At 34.5% G+C, this 15146-nt stretch overlaps 1 protein-coding gene across 1 annotated transcript in view; it reads left to right on the forward strand.

Moving 5' to 3' along the window:
- PSMA8 (proteasome 20S subunit alpha 8) overlaps positions 1-15146 on the forward strand; it is a 48910-nt gene that overhangs the window by 23568 nt on the left and 10196 nt on the right. Inside the window, exons 4-6 of the mRNA XM_036245070.1 lie at positions 2129-2255; positions 8754-8878; positions 11452-11574. Coding sequence (XP_036100963.1) covers positions 2129-2255; positions 8754-8878; positions 11452-11574 — 375 coding nt within the window. The remainder of the gene's footprint in view (positions 1-2128; positions 2256-8753; positions 8879-11451; positions 11575-15146) is intronic.

Consider the following 15146-nt stretch of genomic DNA (forward strand, 5'->3'; position numbering starts at 1 on the left):
ATGAAATGCCTTTGAGCTTTTCTCATTGGCTTTTAATATTTACTATAGAATTGTTTTAGTTAGGACTATTTAAGTTGCAAACATCAGAAATTCAACTCACAATAACTTAAGCAATAAAGTGAATCTATTGAATCAAATACCCAAAAGGAGCAGGGCTAAACCTTGCTTTAGGCGCAACTATATGGCTACTAGGGTCTTAAATGATATCAGGAGAACTGGTGCGTGTGTCTTTGTGTGTCTCTTTCTCTTCCCCTCTTCCTCTTTATATCTTGCTTTCTCTCCCTATTACTTTCACTCTCAGACATGACCTTCCTGTGTTGATTCCCTAGGCTCTAGGCTCCCAGCTAGAAAGAAAGAATTATCCTCTTTTCCACTTCGAGTAACACTGGGCTAGACTGGATTACATTGTAGCCCCACCTAAAGACTCAGTATTTCTCCAAGAACAATTGAAGTGTTGTAATTAGGTAAAAAATAACAGATCTCTATTACCCACTCTAACATTTATATTCAAGTATTTACTTTTATTGATGTTTCTAAAAGTCCTCGAATGAATCATACTTGTTTGTGGTATGTTATTATTTTTGTGTAACTCTGGATTGTATTTGTAAATATTTTGTTTTGAATTTTTAGCTTCAGCTTTTCCTAAGTGAAAATCATAGGTATTTTTCTTTACTTAGAAAATGTTATGTTTTCCAGATTTTAACATTCTTTTTTTTTATTTATTTTTTTCATTTTTATCCTCACCCGAGGACATTTTTCCATCTTTTGCACAGATAGAGTAGGAGGGAGAGAGAGGAAGAGAGAGAAACATCGACGTGAAAGGGACACATCGAGTGGCTGCCACCCGCACGACCAACCAGGGCCGGGGACAAACTGCAACCGAGGTACATGCCCTTAGCGGGAATTGAACCCGGGTCTCTCCGGACTGCAGGCCAATGCTCTAACCGCTGAGCCAAACCGGCCAGGGCGATTTTAACATTCTTACATAGCTTTTCTAAAAAGAGTTAGGAATATTTCCATGTTGATCTGTACCATAAAATAATTTAAATAGCAGGGGAATTACCCATAACAGAAGATTAAAAAGAATTCCTTCATGAACCTTCTTGGTCTGACATCTTCTTTTTATAGATATGTTTTTCTTGATTTTTAGAGAGAGAGGAAGGGAGAAGGGGGGAGAGAGAGGGAGAGAGAGAGAGAGAGAGAGAGAGAGAGACCGAGACCGAGACCGAGACCAGATTGGTTATCTCCTGCACCCTTACCCCAGACCTTGGATCTAACCTGAAATTTGGGCATATGACCTGAACTGACCTGAATCCAATCAGGGACCTTTTGGTACAAATACAAATATGGAAATAATAGTTTACCATTGTAATACAGAAATAAAATTCTCAGATTATTCTTGAACCCCTAAGAATATGGCCATATTTCCCCAGAAGTCCCTGTTTGAGAACTACTACCCTTGCACATTATTCTTTAGACTTTTTTCCACTTCCCTTCCCAAGGGAAGGGGTGGAGGGAGGAGCAGTAGTGATTCTTCTTGTTATATATTCCTGTTTGAATTGAGGCTTTTTTTAAATCAGTGATCCAGGGTGCCAGCATTTGGTCTTTTTCTTGGCTGCTTATGACCTCCACTCCCTATACCTTCAAATTGTGAGATACATGGAAGAGATTTCAGAATGTATCTATTTAACATCAGTACTGGTACTGCCTGCCCTTTCTATAAGGAATCCACATGGATTCCCAGCATCTTTCATTTTGGTTAAAATTGTCCTATATTTAGACAGCTAATCTTCAGTGTATTGTATGAGACTAAGACACTTATAGTTTTAGCATTTGTGGTATATTCTTCCAGTTTCTACCGATATGTCTTCTTTGCTTTGAGTTTGAGTAATGGACTTCTAGTAAGCCAGGATCTATGTAGCTATTTTCTTAGAAGTATACTTTTCAGTTTTTTGTTTTTTTTTTTTTGTTTTTTTTTAATGGGCCATGATCAGAAGGACTTGGGCCCCCAGCTTTTCAGTTTTTTTAATGTTTAAGGAAAAGCATTGTCCTATAAGTCATGTGTTAGAATAACTTGGTTTAATGTTAAAACTGACAACTAATTCTATTTTTTAAAATGACTTGACAGGTTGGAATTCGTGGTACCAGTATAGTTGTACTTGGGGTAGAAAAGAAGTCTGTTGCCAAACTTCAAGATGAAAGAACTGTGAGGAAAATTTGTGCCCTTGATGACCATGTCTGCATGGCTTTTGCAGGTACTTATGCACCTAAAATAATGATACAGAGTACCTTGTATAGTAGTGTAACACATTTGGTCCCACTACAGTTGTTGTAGTGCTATATTTATGCAACATATGGAGTTATATTCCATTTCTTATTAAACACAAACAATATACCCTATCATTTCTGTAAGATCACAACTCTGTAAACTAGGATTTCTGATCATTCACTTTGATAAAACATAAATGTCAGAAAGTACATTACACTGTCTTAATTGTAATTTTAGGTAGCTGTTTTCTTTTTAATTGTTTTTATTTCAAATTAGTTTTAGATCAAGACATTACAAAAAAAAACCACAAAGTAGTCCCCTTTATCCTTTACCCAGTTTACCCGAATGGTAGCATTTTCAAGCACTAGTTATTTGATATTGTTATAAGCCACAGATTTTTTCAGATTTCACCAGTTTTACATTAACTTATTTCATGTATATGTAGTTTCATTAGACTCATCACATGTGTAGATTCACATAGCCATCACCACAATCAAGGTACACAACTCTTACATTACCACAAGGCTACCCATGCTATTCCTCCCCCGTATTTCTAACCTCTGGCAACCAATAAACTATACTTTTCTCCATTCTTATAATTTTTTCATTTTTGAGAATGCTATATGAATAGAGTCTTGTGATATATAACCTTTTAATATTGGCTTTTTTTCATTCAGCATAATTCCCTTGCATTTCATCCAAATTGTTGGATATATCAATAGTCTGTTGTTTTTTATTGCTGAATAGTATGGCTGTACCACACTTTTTTAACAATATGAAGGACATATTTTCAATTTTTGCCTGCTACAAATAAAGTTGGTGCAGACGTTCATGTACAGGTTTTTGAGTGAACATAGGTTTTCATTGTTCTGGGATAGATGCTCAAGGGTACAATTGCAGGATCATATGATAATACATGCTTTGTTATAGAAAAAAACTGCCATATTGTTTCCCAGAGTGGCTGTACTATTTTACATTCCCTCTAGCAGTGTATAAATGATTCATTTTTCTCTGCATCCTCAGCAGCATTTGGTGTTGTTACTATTTTTTATTTTAGACATTTATATAGGTGTATAGTGATATCTCATTGTGGGTTTAATTTGCGTTGGCCTCATGGCTAATGATATTGAACATATTTTCATGTGTTTATTTGCATCTGTATAGCAAACAAGACATGTTACTTGTGTTGCTTTTTTTTTGCTCATTTTCTAATTGTGTTTTTTCAAGTCATAATTTTATATTGAAGTTTAAAAACCTTATTAGCAAAAATTTTTTTTAAACCTTACTGAGCAAAAAATAATCTTAATTTTACTGTCTTAAAAAAGAAATTATCTTGTCCCAGTCAGGTGGCTCAGTTGGGTAGAGAGTTGTCCCATATACCAAAAGAGGTTGTGGGTTCTATTTCCAGTCAGGACACATACTAGGTTGTGGGTTCCATCCCTGATCTGGGTGGGTACAGGAAGCAACTGATTAACTGTTTCTCTCTCACATCAGTGTTTCCCTCTCTCTCACTCTCTCAAAATCAATAAACATATCCTCAGGTGAGGATTTTTTAAAAAAAGAAAAGAAATTATCTTGCCACAAAGTAAGACTTAAAAAAGTGTTAAAGATTGAAATCATATGAAGTGTCATTTCTGTCAAAAGGAAATTAAACTAGAAGGAAAACTGAAAAATCCACAAATACATGGAAATTAAATAACACCTTAAGAACCCATGGGTTAAAGAAAAAAATCACAAGAGAAATGAGAAAATATCTTGAGACTACTGAAAATGAAAACATAACGTATAGGATATAGCCAAAGCAGTGTTAAGAGGAAAATTTATAGCTATGAATCCTTACATTAAAAAAGAAGACTTTATCCCTGGCTCGTTTGGCTCAGCAGTTAGAACATCAACCCACAGGCAATGAGTAGCAGGTTTGATTCTGGTCAAAGGCAGGTACCTTGGTTGCGGTTCGTTCCTGGCCCTGGTTGGAGTTGATGTGTCTCTCTTGCATTGATCTCTCTCTCTCTCTCTCTCTCTCTCTCTCTCTCTCTCTCTCTCTCTCTGTTTGTCTCTGTCCCTCCCTTTCTCCCACTCTATCTGAAGATAAATAGAAAGAAAAAAAATATCCTCTGGTAAGGATTAAAAAAAAGAAGAACCAACTTTACATCTTGAGAACTAAAAAGAGAATAACAAATTTAACACAAAGGTAGCAGAAGGAAGGAGATCATACAGATTAGAGATATAGAACATGGAAAAACAATAGAGAAAAATTAAGAAACACAAGAGTTGGTTCTTTGAAAAGATTAACAAATTTGACAAACCTTTAGTCAGGTGGACTAAGAATAGAAGGACTCAACTAAAATCAGAAATTAAAAAAAAGGATGTTACTAATTATTTCACAGAAATAAGAAGGATTTGAAGAGAATGTTATGAACAATCATATACCAACAAGTGGGATAACCTAGAAGAAATGGACAAATTCCCTGAAACACAAATTATTTAAAGTTGCTCGAGAAGTAGAAAATTTCAACAGATGTATAATAAGTAAAGAGTAAAGTAGTAATCAAAAACTCCTCAGTAAGGCCTGGCTGATGTGGCTTAGTTGGTTGGAGTGCCTTTTTGTACACCAGAAGGTGGTGGGTTCAATTTCTCCTCAGGGCACATATCTAGGTTGCAGGTTTGATCCCCAGTAGAGGCACATGCGGAAGACAGCTGATCAATATTTCTCACATTGATGTTTCTCTCTCTCTCAAATCAATAAAAGATGAGGATTAACAAATAAATAAATAACAAAAACCTATCAATAGGAAAGGTCCAGGACCAGATGTTTTCACTGGTGAATCCTACCAAACATTTAAAGAAGAATTAATACCAATTCTTCCCAAACTCTTCCAAAAAATTGGACAGGAAGGAACACTTCCAAATTCATTCTATGAGGCCAGCATTATTACCCTGATACTAAAACCAGACAAAGACACTACAAGACAAGAAAACTATAGCCCAATATCCCTTATAAATATTGATGTAAAAATCCTCCACAAAATACTAGCAAACCAAATTCAGCACCTATTAAAGGAATTATACTCTATGACTAATGGTACTTATTCCTGGAGTGCAAGGATAATTTAACATATGAAAATCAATCAATGTTATATACCACATTAACAGAATGAAGGGGAAATCCACATGATCATCTCAATTTATGTAGAAAAAATCTTTACAAAATTCAGCACCTCTCATAATAAAAACATGCAATACAAGAAAGTTACCTGAATATAATAAAGGCCATATAAGAAGAACCCACAGTGAACATCATACTCAATGATGAAAGACTGAAAGCTTTTACTCTAAGATCAGGAATAAGTCAAGTATGTCCACTCTGAAGACATTGTACTAAGTGAAATAAGCACTCACAATAGGACAATTACTATATGATTCCAATTATATGAGATACCTGGAGTCATCAGATTCACAGAAACAGAAAATAGAATGGTGGTTGCCAAGGGAGGTTGGGGCAGGATGAATAGGAAGTTATTGTTGAATGTGTTCAGAGTTTCAGTTTGGGAAGTTAAAGTTCTAGAGGTTGTTGCTCAGCAGTGTAAAGGTACTTAATTCCACTGACCTGTACACTTAAAAATTATTAAAATGGTAAATTTTATTTTATATGTACATATATGTATATACATATACATATATGTGTGTATGTGTATATATATACATATATATGTGTGTATGTATATAAAATATATATATATATATATATATATATATATATATATATATACTATAAAAAAAGAAAGTTTCTAAAGGAACCATAATATAAAAGAAGGAATGCTATAATTTCTGGTATACATACCTTTCTGACCTTATTATACAAATAAGTTTAATATGTATTTAACTTTTAAGCAGAGTAAAATAAGCATTAACTAATATATTCCTTACATGTCAATTGATTTTTGAAATTGGAAAATACCGAAATGCTTATTATTAGAAAATTAGTATAATAAATCATGGTATATCTATGCAGTTGCTTAAAAATACAGCTTCTAGAATCATGCCAACTGGGTTCTAAGCTGAACTCCATTGTCCACTATGCCTGTGCTTTTGTAAGGTATTTAACTGTTCCTAGCTCCATACTCATCTGTAACTCAAGGTTAATGATAGTATCTACCTTATTGATTTGTTGCAAGGATTAAGTGAGTTAATACATAAGAAGCATTTAGAAGGATGTCTGACATATTTGAGTGTTTAACAAATATTACTATTACTACTACATTATTATAATTGTTACTATTAGTATTATTTAGTGGTAGTTAAAAAAAAAAGAGGTGGTAGGATCTGTATGTATTGAGATGAGAAAGTATCCATAATATATATTAAAAATAGTAGATTACAAAAGAATGTATATGATACAGTTCTATTTATAAATTGTGAAATTATAGGATACATCTTATTCCCTCTGTTGGAATAGTTTACAGTGAACACTTTCAGAAAGAAATACAGTTCCATTTTGAAAAAAATATCATTCTTTTTTTTCTTTAATTAAAAAAATTTTTTTTCTTAATTGATGTTAGAGAGAGAGAGGAAGGATGAAAGAGAGAGAGAAACACTGATGAGAGAGAACATTGATTGGCCGCCTCCTGCATGCTTCCCACTAGGGATCAGGCCCACAACCTGGGCATGTGCCCTGACCAGGAATTGAACCAGCAACCTCTTGGTGCATGGGTCAACGCTCAACCACTGAGCCACACCAACTGGCCAAAAATCACATTCTTTTGTCTTTTTTTATTGTGCTTTTAATGTTTGGAAAACAGGCCTTGGGGAAAATAAAAGAATTTGGAAAAAAAATTATTTCATGCAGCATGTGGAATTCCGTTCAGTAATAGAAATTTTACATTATGATAGTATCTTCAAGGTAAAGTTGTGGCATAAATTTAAAAGAACTAGACTGAGGGCCCAGCCAGTATGGATGTTTCTCTTTCTCTCTCTTCCTCTCTCTCCCTCCCACTCTATCTGAACAAAAATGTCCTTGGATGAGGATAAACAAAGAAATGGATGCTTCAAAGACTTTATGAATGAATTATTGGGCAGTGTGTTTTTTTAATATGTTTTCTTTGATTTTTTTAGAGATTGAAACAATGTGAGAGAGAAATATTGAGCTGCTGTTAACTGCACACCCCTTACTGGGGATAAAGCCCACAACCCGGGCATGTGGCCTAACCGGGAATTGAACCGGTACCTGCCACCAGATGTGGATTCATCCACTGATCCACACTGGCCAGGTGGCAATGTGATTTTAAGAGAGTGGTGGAAAGAAACAAAATTGTCATGGAGAGGTCAAATGCCAAAAAAGTCTTTAATATAATGGAAATATTTGCAACCATTGCATCTCTTTAATATTTTGGTCAGTTTTTTTTTTTTAATAGAACATTTTATTTCTTTATAGAAGTGTTTGGAATTAATTACATAATGTTTTGATATGACAAAAGTAAGACAATGTGTTTTCTTTTTCTGTTTTAACATTTTTGATTTTTAAATCCTTTATCTTAGATAAAAAGCTGAAAAGTATTTCCAAGTTATATTGAATAAAGTTTTAATTCAGTGGATGTATGTTTGATAATGAAGTGCAATATTCATTTTCATAAGAAGAAATCCAGCTTCATGGTTTAGGTAATAAGTATATTGGTTTTGGAACCAAGATAGACCATCAACCTTTGAACAGTTTGCCATTGATATCTTCCCAAAAATGTTTTAAAAAATATGACTACAGAGATTTTTAAAAAATATTTATTGATTTTTTTGAGAGAGAGAGAGAGAGAAACATAAATGTGAGAGAGAAACATCCATGGGCTGCCTCCTGCACACACCACACTGAGGATCAAACCCACAACCTAGGCATGTGCCCTAATAAAAAATATATTTAATAAACCCTAACAACCAGCCCAATTGTTGTGAATGAAACCATTTTAACCTTTGGGAAATGGTTTACTTAACATTGGTGTTTAACCATTGTTCTTTAAAGTCATTTTCTTTAAAAAGTAAATAGTACATCAGCTCTGGCCTGTTGGGCTCAGCGGTTAGAGCATCAGCCTGCGGTCCAGAGAGACCCAGGTTCAGTTCCCACTACGGGCACGTACCTTGGTTGCAGTTTGTCCCCGGCCCTGGTTGGGTCGTGCAGGTGGCAACCAGTTGATGTGTCCCTTTCACATCGATGTTTCTCTCTTTCTCTCCCTCCCACTCTATCTGAGCAAAAAATGGAAAATGTCCTTGAGTGAGGATAAAAAAAATAATAATAAAAAAGTAAATAATACATCAAACTAAGTCCTGAAGGAAATAAATCAGAATGTTGGATGAGTGATTCACAAAGAATTTTACAAAAATCTTTATAATGAACATATATTAAGAAAAAAACATTTTAAGAAAGATTTTATGGTAGCTAAAACCCTTTTGACAATGAAAAAAGTCATTCATTTGTGTAACATATCAACTACTTTTATAGGACTGACTGCTGATGCTAGAGTAGTAATAAACAGAGCCCGTGTGGAGTGCCAAAGTCATAAACTTACAGTTGAGGACCCAGTCACTGTAGAATACATAACTCGCTTCATAGCATCCTTAAAACAGGTAAGCCAATATAGCAGAAACTTGCTTCCAGTTTTCTCCTTTATCATTATGAGTCTAATCGTGAAACTTCAAATTATTTATTCTTTCTCACACTTTATACTCACACTGTTAACTCCAGTGGAATGAATTTATTTGATTACTAGGAATCTCAGTCAGTATCAGTTCTGGGAATTATATTAAAATTAAAAAGAGCAAGAAATCGAATCTTTTAAAGGGATTACTTCACTTCTGGAGATAGAGTAATGAGAATCATATTTTTAGAGTTTACCAAAGCAATACCCATGATTCTTTCACCTACAAACCTAAACACCACTGATGAGGTTCAGGTATGACTTCTGAATCCATGAGTAGGTACATTAATACTAAGTATAATCATGATATATACAAGTATTTTTTCACTTATTTTATGTGTTTTTATATATGTAAACATTGTCTTTATATAACTATATATAGGCAGACCTCCTTTTATTGTGCTTTGCTTTATTGCACTTCACAGATGTTGTACTTAATATAAATTGTAAGTAAGACCCTCTACCAGCAAAAAGATTAAGACTTGCTTTATTTTGATTCTCTCTTTATTGTGGTGGTCTAGATATCTCAGAGGTACGCCTGTAATACTGTTTTTAGTTGCTATCAGTAATTATTTAGGTTGTTTCTAGTTCCATTTTTTCATTCCTTCTCTTACTTGCTGGCTCTCAAATTGCTACTTTGATAACATTATCTTTGAAACCACTTTTATTTTATTTTTTTGAATTATATTGTTAAATTAATTTTCAGTATGGGATTGCTAGATTAAAGATTATAATTGGTTTTAAGACTCTTGTTATATATAGCTAAATTACTTTCTAAAAAATTGAACCAATTTTTATTGTTCAACAAACAATGCACAAATATATCCCTGAAGGAACTTCAGCATTGTTTTTTCATTTTTCTTTTATTTTGCAAATAAGTATAACATAGTGCTTTGGGAAAACTAGCCTGTTTTGCCTCTATATTCTTACTTATAAAATGAGCACTATAGGAATACCTACTCTGTTGAATTGGATTAAATGGTTTAATACATTTAAAACATTTAGAACACTTTCCGGGATGGATTTTACAATTTGTCCACATAGAGATTTTTTTATAGACCATATTTTCTATATATTAAAATTTTTAATTACATACTTATTTTAAAATTGCCCTATTTTTTAAATTTAATTTATGTTGCAGGAAAGTCAAACATTTTTATATTATTCTGCTTTTTTATCTGCTTTGATTTTCTCAGCAGTTATAAAGGTATCCACCAAAAAACAAGGTGTAGAACATTGTATATACAAGATTCCCAATTGTAAATTTTAGTTCTTTTTTTTTCTTTTTTTTTTCTAGAAATATAAAGGTTGTACATAGAACATTTGTAGAAACATACATTTTAAGTCTGTAACAGTGAAGTTGCCACTGAGGATGGTCCAGGGCTCTGGAACAAAAAAGAGAGATGCTTTAGATACACCTTCGATACTTTTAAATTATGTTAACCATGCACATGTGTTACTTTTTTATTTTAAAAAATGATTAAGCAAATAAAGTAAAAGGGTCTGTCCTCTAAGGTATATTTACGAAGCATCTTCTTCATACTTCAGTGTGATCTAGGAACATTAGGAGATCAGAGAAATTAAGACATAAACCCTATTTTAAGAGTTCATTTATGTTTATGTAGCCAGTTATTTGCATCCACAATTTGAACTGACTTATTAAAATACATATATAATAAAATGTAAAAAATTTAAAAATAGATATAGTACATAAAGTCCAGGAAGAAAGCTTATATATAACTATTTCGAGCCACAAAGTTATTTACAATTCCGAAAGCTGCTTAAAATTGTCATCTTGAGCTTTCTGTCTGCCTCTTTGCACAACTTGTAAGGGGACCAGTCTCAGAATTAGTGTGAATTCCACTCCCTGGAGCAGAAATCCAGGAGGTTCCTGCCACTAAAGTAAAAAATACAATTGGTTTCCAGTGCACTGTTGTCTGTGAGGAAAAAGCATGCTTTTTCTTCAAAGAAACAAAGATTCCCTTGTTTTGGAACTGGAAGAAATGTCTTAGTTGTGTTTTATATAGAGATAACTTAGTATATAGTAGACAGAATATAGTATCAAGTGAGTATACTTGGTAATAATAACAATTTGGTGTCTCCCAAAGTAAACCAAGGAGTGATTCCAAAGCACGGTTCACTAAAATCAGTGTTACTGGAAACAAAAATGTGAAATATACAGTTCTCTGCTGTATTAAAAAGATTGCAATCTTGTTATATACAAAATGTGCGTAAATCAACAAGGAAACAATTTAAGAACATATATATGTAAACTTGGGATATTATTTTATAGACTATGTACATTTTTTAAAAATTTCATCATGGATTTGAGGTTAGCCCAGAAAGTCAGGGAAGAGGATTTTAAAGATATACAGAATGGGAATCAATAAAGATCATTTTGACAAGAATGCTTTACTATTAGAATTTGACACTTGATAAGTAATAGTATGGCTTTTGCATGGTCTATACAGAAAGTAGTTATGGAAACATTTTATTTTTCAGAAATACACTCAGAGCAATGGACGAAGACCTTTTGGTATTTCTGCCTTAATTGTAGGTTTTGATGATGATGGTATCCCAAGATTATATCAGACCGATCCCTCTGGTACTTACCATGCTTGGAAGGTGAATCTTGAATTCTTTTAATATATTAAAAGAAGTTGAATAAATGTATTCACTGCAAATGCTTTATCGCTTTTAAAAATTATGTTACATTAAAGTATTGATGGTGGTGGAAACTTTATGTAACCATTTAGCTAGTCAACAATTACGATGGTTTATGATGGGTAGAGAAATACTTTGGCTTATTAATCACAGAGTCTTTTCTTTATGTTTGAAAATATGTGACAAACCTAAGTGTATACGAATGTCCAAGTGAGAAATATCCAGTTCCTATTCCTCATTCATTCTTCCAAATTAGTACTGCATCACACGGGTGCTTGCTTTGAATAGAAGTATATAATCTTTTTGCTTTTAATAAAGAATTAAATGAGCTTATGAACTCCATACTGAAATCTTTAATGCATCCTCTTCTAGGGGAGTCAGAACACCCCAAACTATGAATCTATTCTTTTTGTTTCTTTTATTGATTTTGGAGACAGAGGAAGTGAGAAGGAGAGAGAGATAGAAACATTGATGAGAACATCGATTGGCCACCTCCTGCATTCTCCTCCATATCCACTGGGGATTTGACCCACAACCTGGTTATGTGTCCTGACCAGGAATCAAACCAGCGATCTCTTGGTGCATGAGTCAATGTTCGACCACTGAGCCACACCAGCCAGACTGAATTTATTATTATATGTCAGTGCATTGCAATTATCTTCACATAATTCCTGAGATATAGTTTGTTTCTTGGATAAGTTGTTATTCTTGTTTTATTACCCAACTACTAACTTTGTTTTATGGTGCACTTAAATTTAATGGTGCACAAAAATCTAGGACCTAGCAAAACTAGTGGCAGTTTTCAGAAGTGAATTTTTGTATATTCTTGTATATAAGAATAAGACTACACCATAGAATCTAATTTAAGTGATTTTGACTTTATTAAAAGAGTAAATTCTTAGGCTTTAAAACAATTTTATGAAGAGTTTATTTTACTATTATTAACTTTCAGATAAATTAATTGGGAAATATTGCCTTGATTTTTAAGCCTGTATTAACTAAAGTATTTGATTTGAGCTGACCATACACATACTATTTTATAAACCAATTAACAAATCCAGTAAAACAGTGGATTATATTCTTACCACAAAGATCTGAATACTTGTTAGCTGCCCACCTTCTTTTAAGCTACCAGCATAATCGAATTGGAATCAGAAACTACGAATTTACCTGTTGCAAATACCAGACTTTTTTTCTGCCAGTTAGAAATCGTTTGCATGAACTAGGTTTTTTGTGCCTCCAAATCTGTGCCCTGAACAAAACAAATTATTAGATTGAGTCTCTCTAAATATTTTGAAGTCTGCTATCTTCTGTTTGCTCTTATCTTTACATCATTACCCTCATTTCAATTTCGTAACACAACAATTTCCAAGTTTATGTATGTTTCCATTTTAATTTGGTTGATCCCTGAGGTCACACAGAGAAGCATTTCTTTTTTTTTTTTTTCTTTTTTTTTTTATCCTCACCCGAGGACATTTTTCTATTTTTTTGTTCAGATAGAGTGGGAGGGAAAGAGAGAGAGAGAGAAAGAGAGAGATAGACATCGACGTGAAAGGGACAAATTGAGTGGCTGCCACCCACATAACCCAACCAGGGCTGGGGACAAACTGCAACCGAGGTACATGCCCCTAGCGGGAACCGAACCCGGGTCTCTCTGGACCGCAGGCCGACGCTCCAACCGCTGAGCCAAACCGGCCAGGGCCAGAGAAGCATTTCTTATTTCAAAGTCAATTAGTGTGAGGAAAATTATGGAATTTAGAAATTGTTCGGGATTTCATTTATCATCTAGGTCTGAATCTACGCTCTGTTATAGTGTTTTAAGGCCATATGGTGGATGTGGGGAAGTTGTGAACAGTGTGTGCATGTGTGTACATGTATACCCCATTATCATTATCTTACTAATTTTACATTCTGCACTTTCTTGTAAGATTTTGGGTTGAAGGGGGTATTATATAAGGCTTTGAAAAATCATCTATAACAAAAAACATTTAGGCCCTGGCTGGTGTGGCTCAGTGGCTGAGCATCATCCCATGCACCAAGAGGTTGCCAGTTCAGTTCCTGGTCAGGACACATGCCCAGATTGCAGGCTGAAGTCCCAGTAGGGGGCATGCAGGAGGCAGCCAATCCTTAGGTGGGGGCATGTAGGAGGCAGCTGATCTGTTTCTTTCGCACATCAATGTTTCTCTCTTTCCCTCTTCCTTCCTCGTCAAAATCATTAAGAACATATATTTAAAAAAAACATTTAGCAACTTTTATTTTACATGTTTGGTGAGACTCCAGGGTTAAGTGATTTTTTTTCTAAGTGCATACCACTAGCTAATAGCAAAACTGAAATTAGAATTCAGGGTCTTCTGCCATGGCCTGTGTGGCCTAGTTGGTTGAGTGTCATCTCATGCATCAAGAGGCACTGCCAGTTCGATCCCTGGTCAGGGAACATGCCCTGGTTGCCAACTCAATCCCTAGTATGGGGAATGCAGGAGACAGCTGATCTATGTTTCTCACTCTCTCACTCTCCCTCTAAAATCATTAAAAACATAATTTTTGTAAGTAAAAAAAAGGAACTCATAGTCTTTTGCTTATTAGTTCAGTGTTTTTTCCTCTACATGATGCTACCTCCCTTAAGCCAAATGGTTCCCTGTAAGTATTATGTAAGTTCTGGTATCCAGTCTTGAAAGATAGAGTAAAATCTGGATTTATTTCTGTTTTGGGGAGACTATAGCACTTTAGCCATAAGATCAAGTATTTCTTTGGGGAGGGGGGTGTTTTCTTGTTTTGCTCTTTTTTACCTTGACTTACTATGCCAAGTAGTCTGATAAAATGGTACAGTGGAGCCCTGGCCGGTTTGGCTCAGCGGTTAGAGCGGTGGCCTGCGGTCCAGAGACACCTGGGTTCGGTTCCCGCTAAGGGCACATACCTCAGTTGCAGTTTGTCCTTGGCCCTGGTTGGGTCGTGTGGGTGGCAACCACTCGATGTGTCCCTTTCATGTTGATGTTTCTCTCTCTCTTCCTCCCACTCTATTTGAACAAAAACTGGAAATATGTCCTCGGGTGAGGATAGAAAAAAAAAAGGTACAGTAGATATTAAGGAACCAGCTATGGTACCATGTGTTGATAATATTTTGCAGTGCTAGGTTATAGTCTTTCAAGGTATGGCTAGAGGGCATGTGAAATGGAGAGTACGAATAAGAAATTAAAAATATAACCTGTGGCCACATGTTCTGCTGCAGAAACAATAATAGAAACAGCTGATACCAGCACTTTGATTTGTTGGAGTTCTTTATCCACCATGTGACATAAACTTTTTTGTTTTTATTTTTGAAGATTCTGGTCCATTAGTGATCCTGCCTTAATGGATTATAGTCTTCCATTAACTTTTTTACTTCACATAGAAATACTATAAGAGATCTCTAGAAAATCCCTTGAGTTCTTGACATCTCCCTGGTCCCATTCTATAATATTAACTTTATGTCCCTTGATAATCAGAATAAATTATACCATTCTTACAGCAACCCCTTCTTTGCCTACTAATTCAAG

Source organism: Molossus molossus, unplaced genomic scaffold (genome assembly GCF_014108415.1).
Source record: "Molossus molossus isolate mMolMol1 unplaced genomic scaffold, mMolMol1.p scaffold_m16_p_6, whole genome shotgun sequence".
In the NCBI taxonomy this organism is placed as follows: domain Eukaryota; kingdom Metazoa; phylum Chordata; class Mammalia; order Chiroptera; family Molossidae; genus Molossus; species Molossus molossus.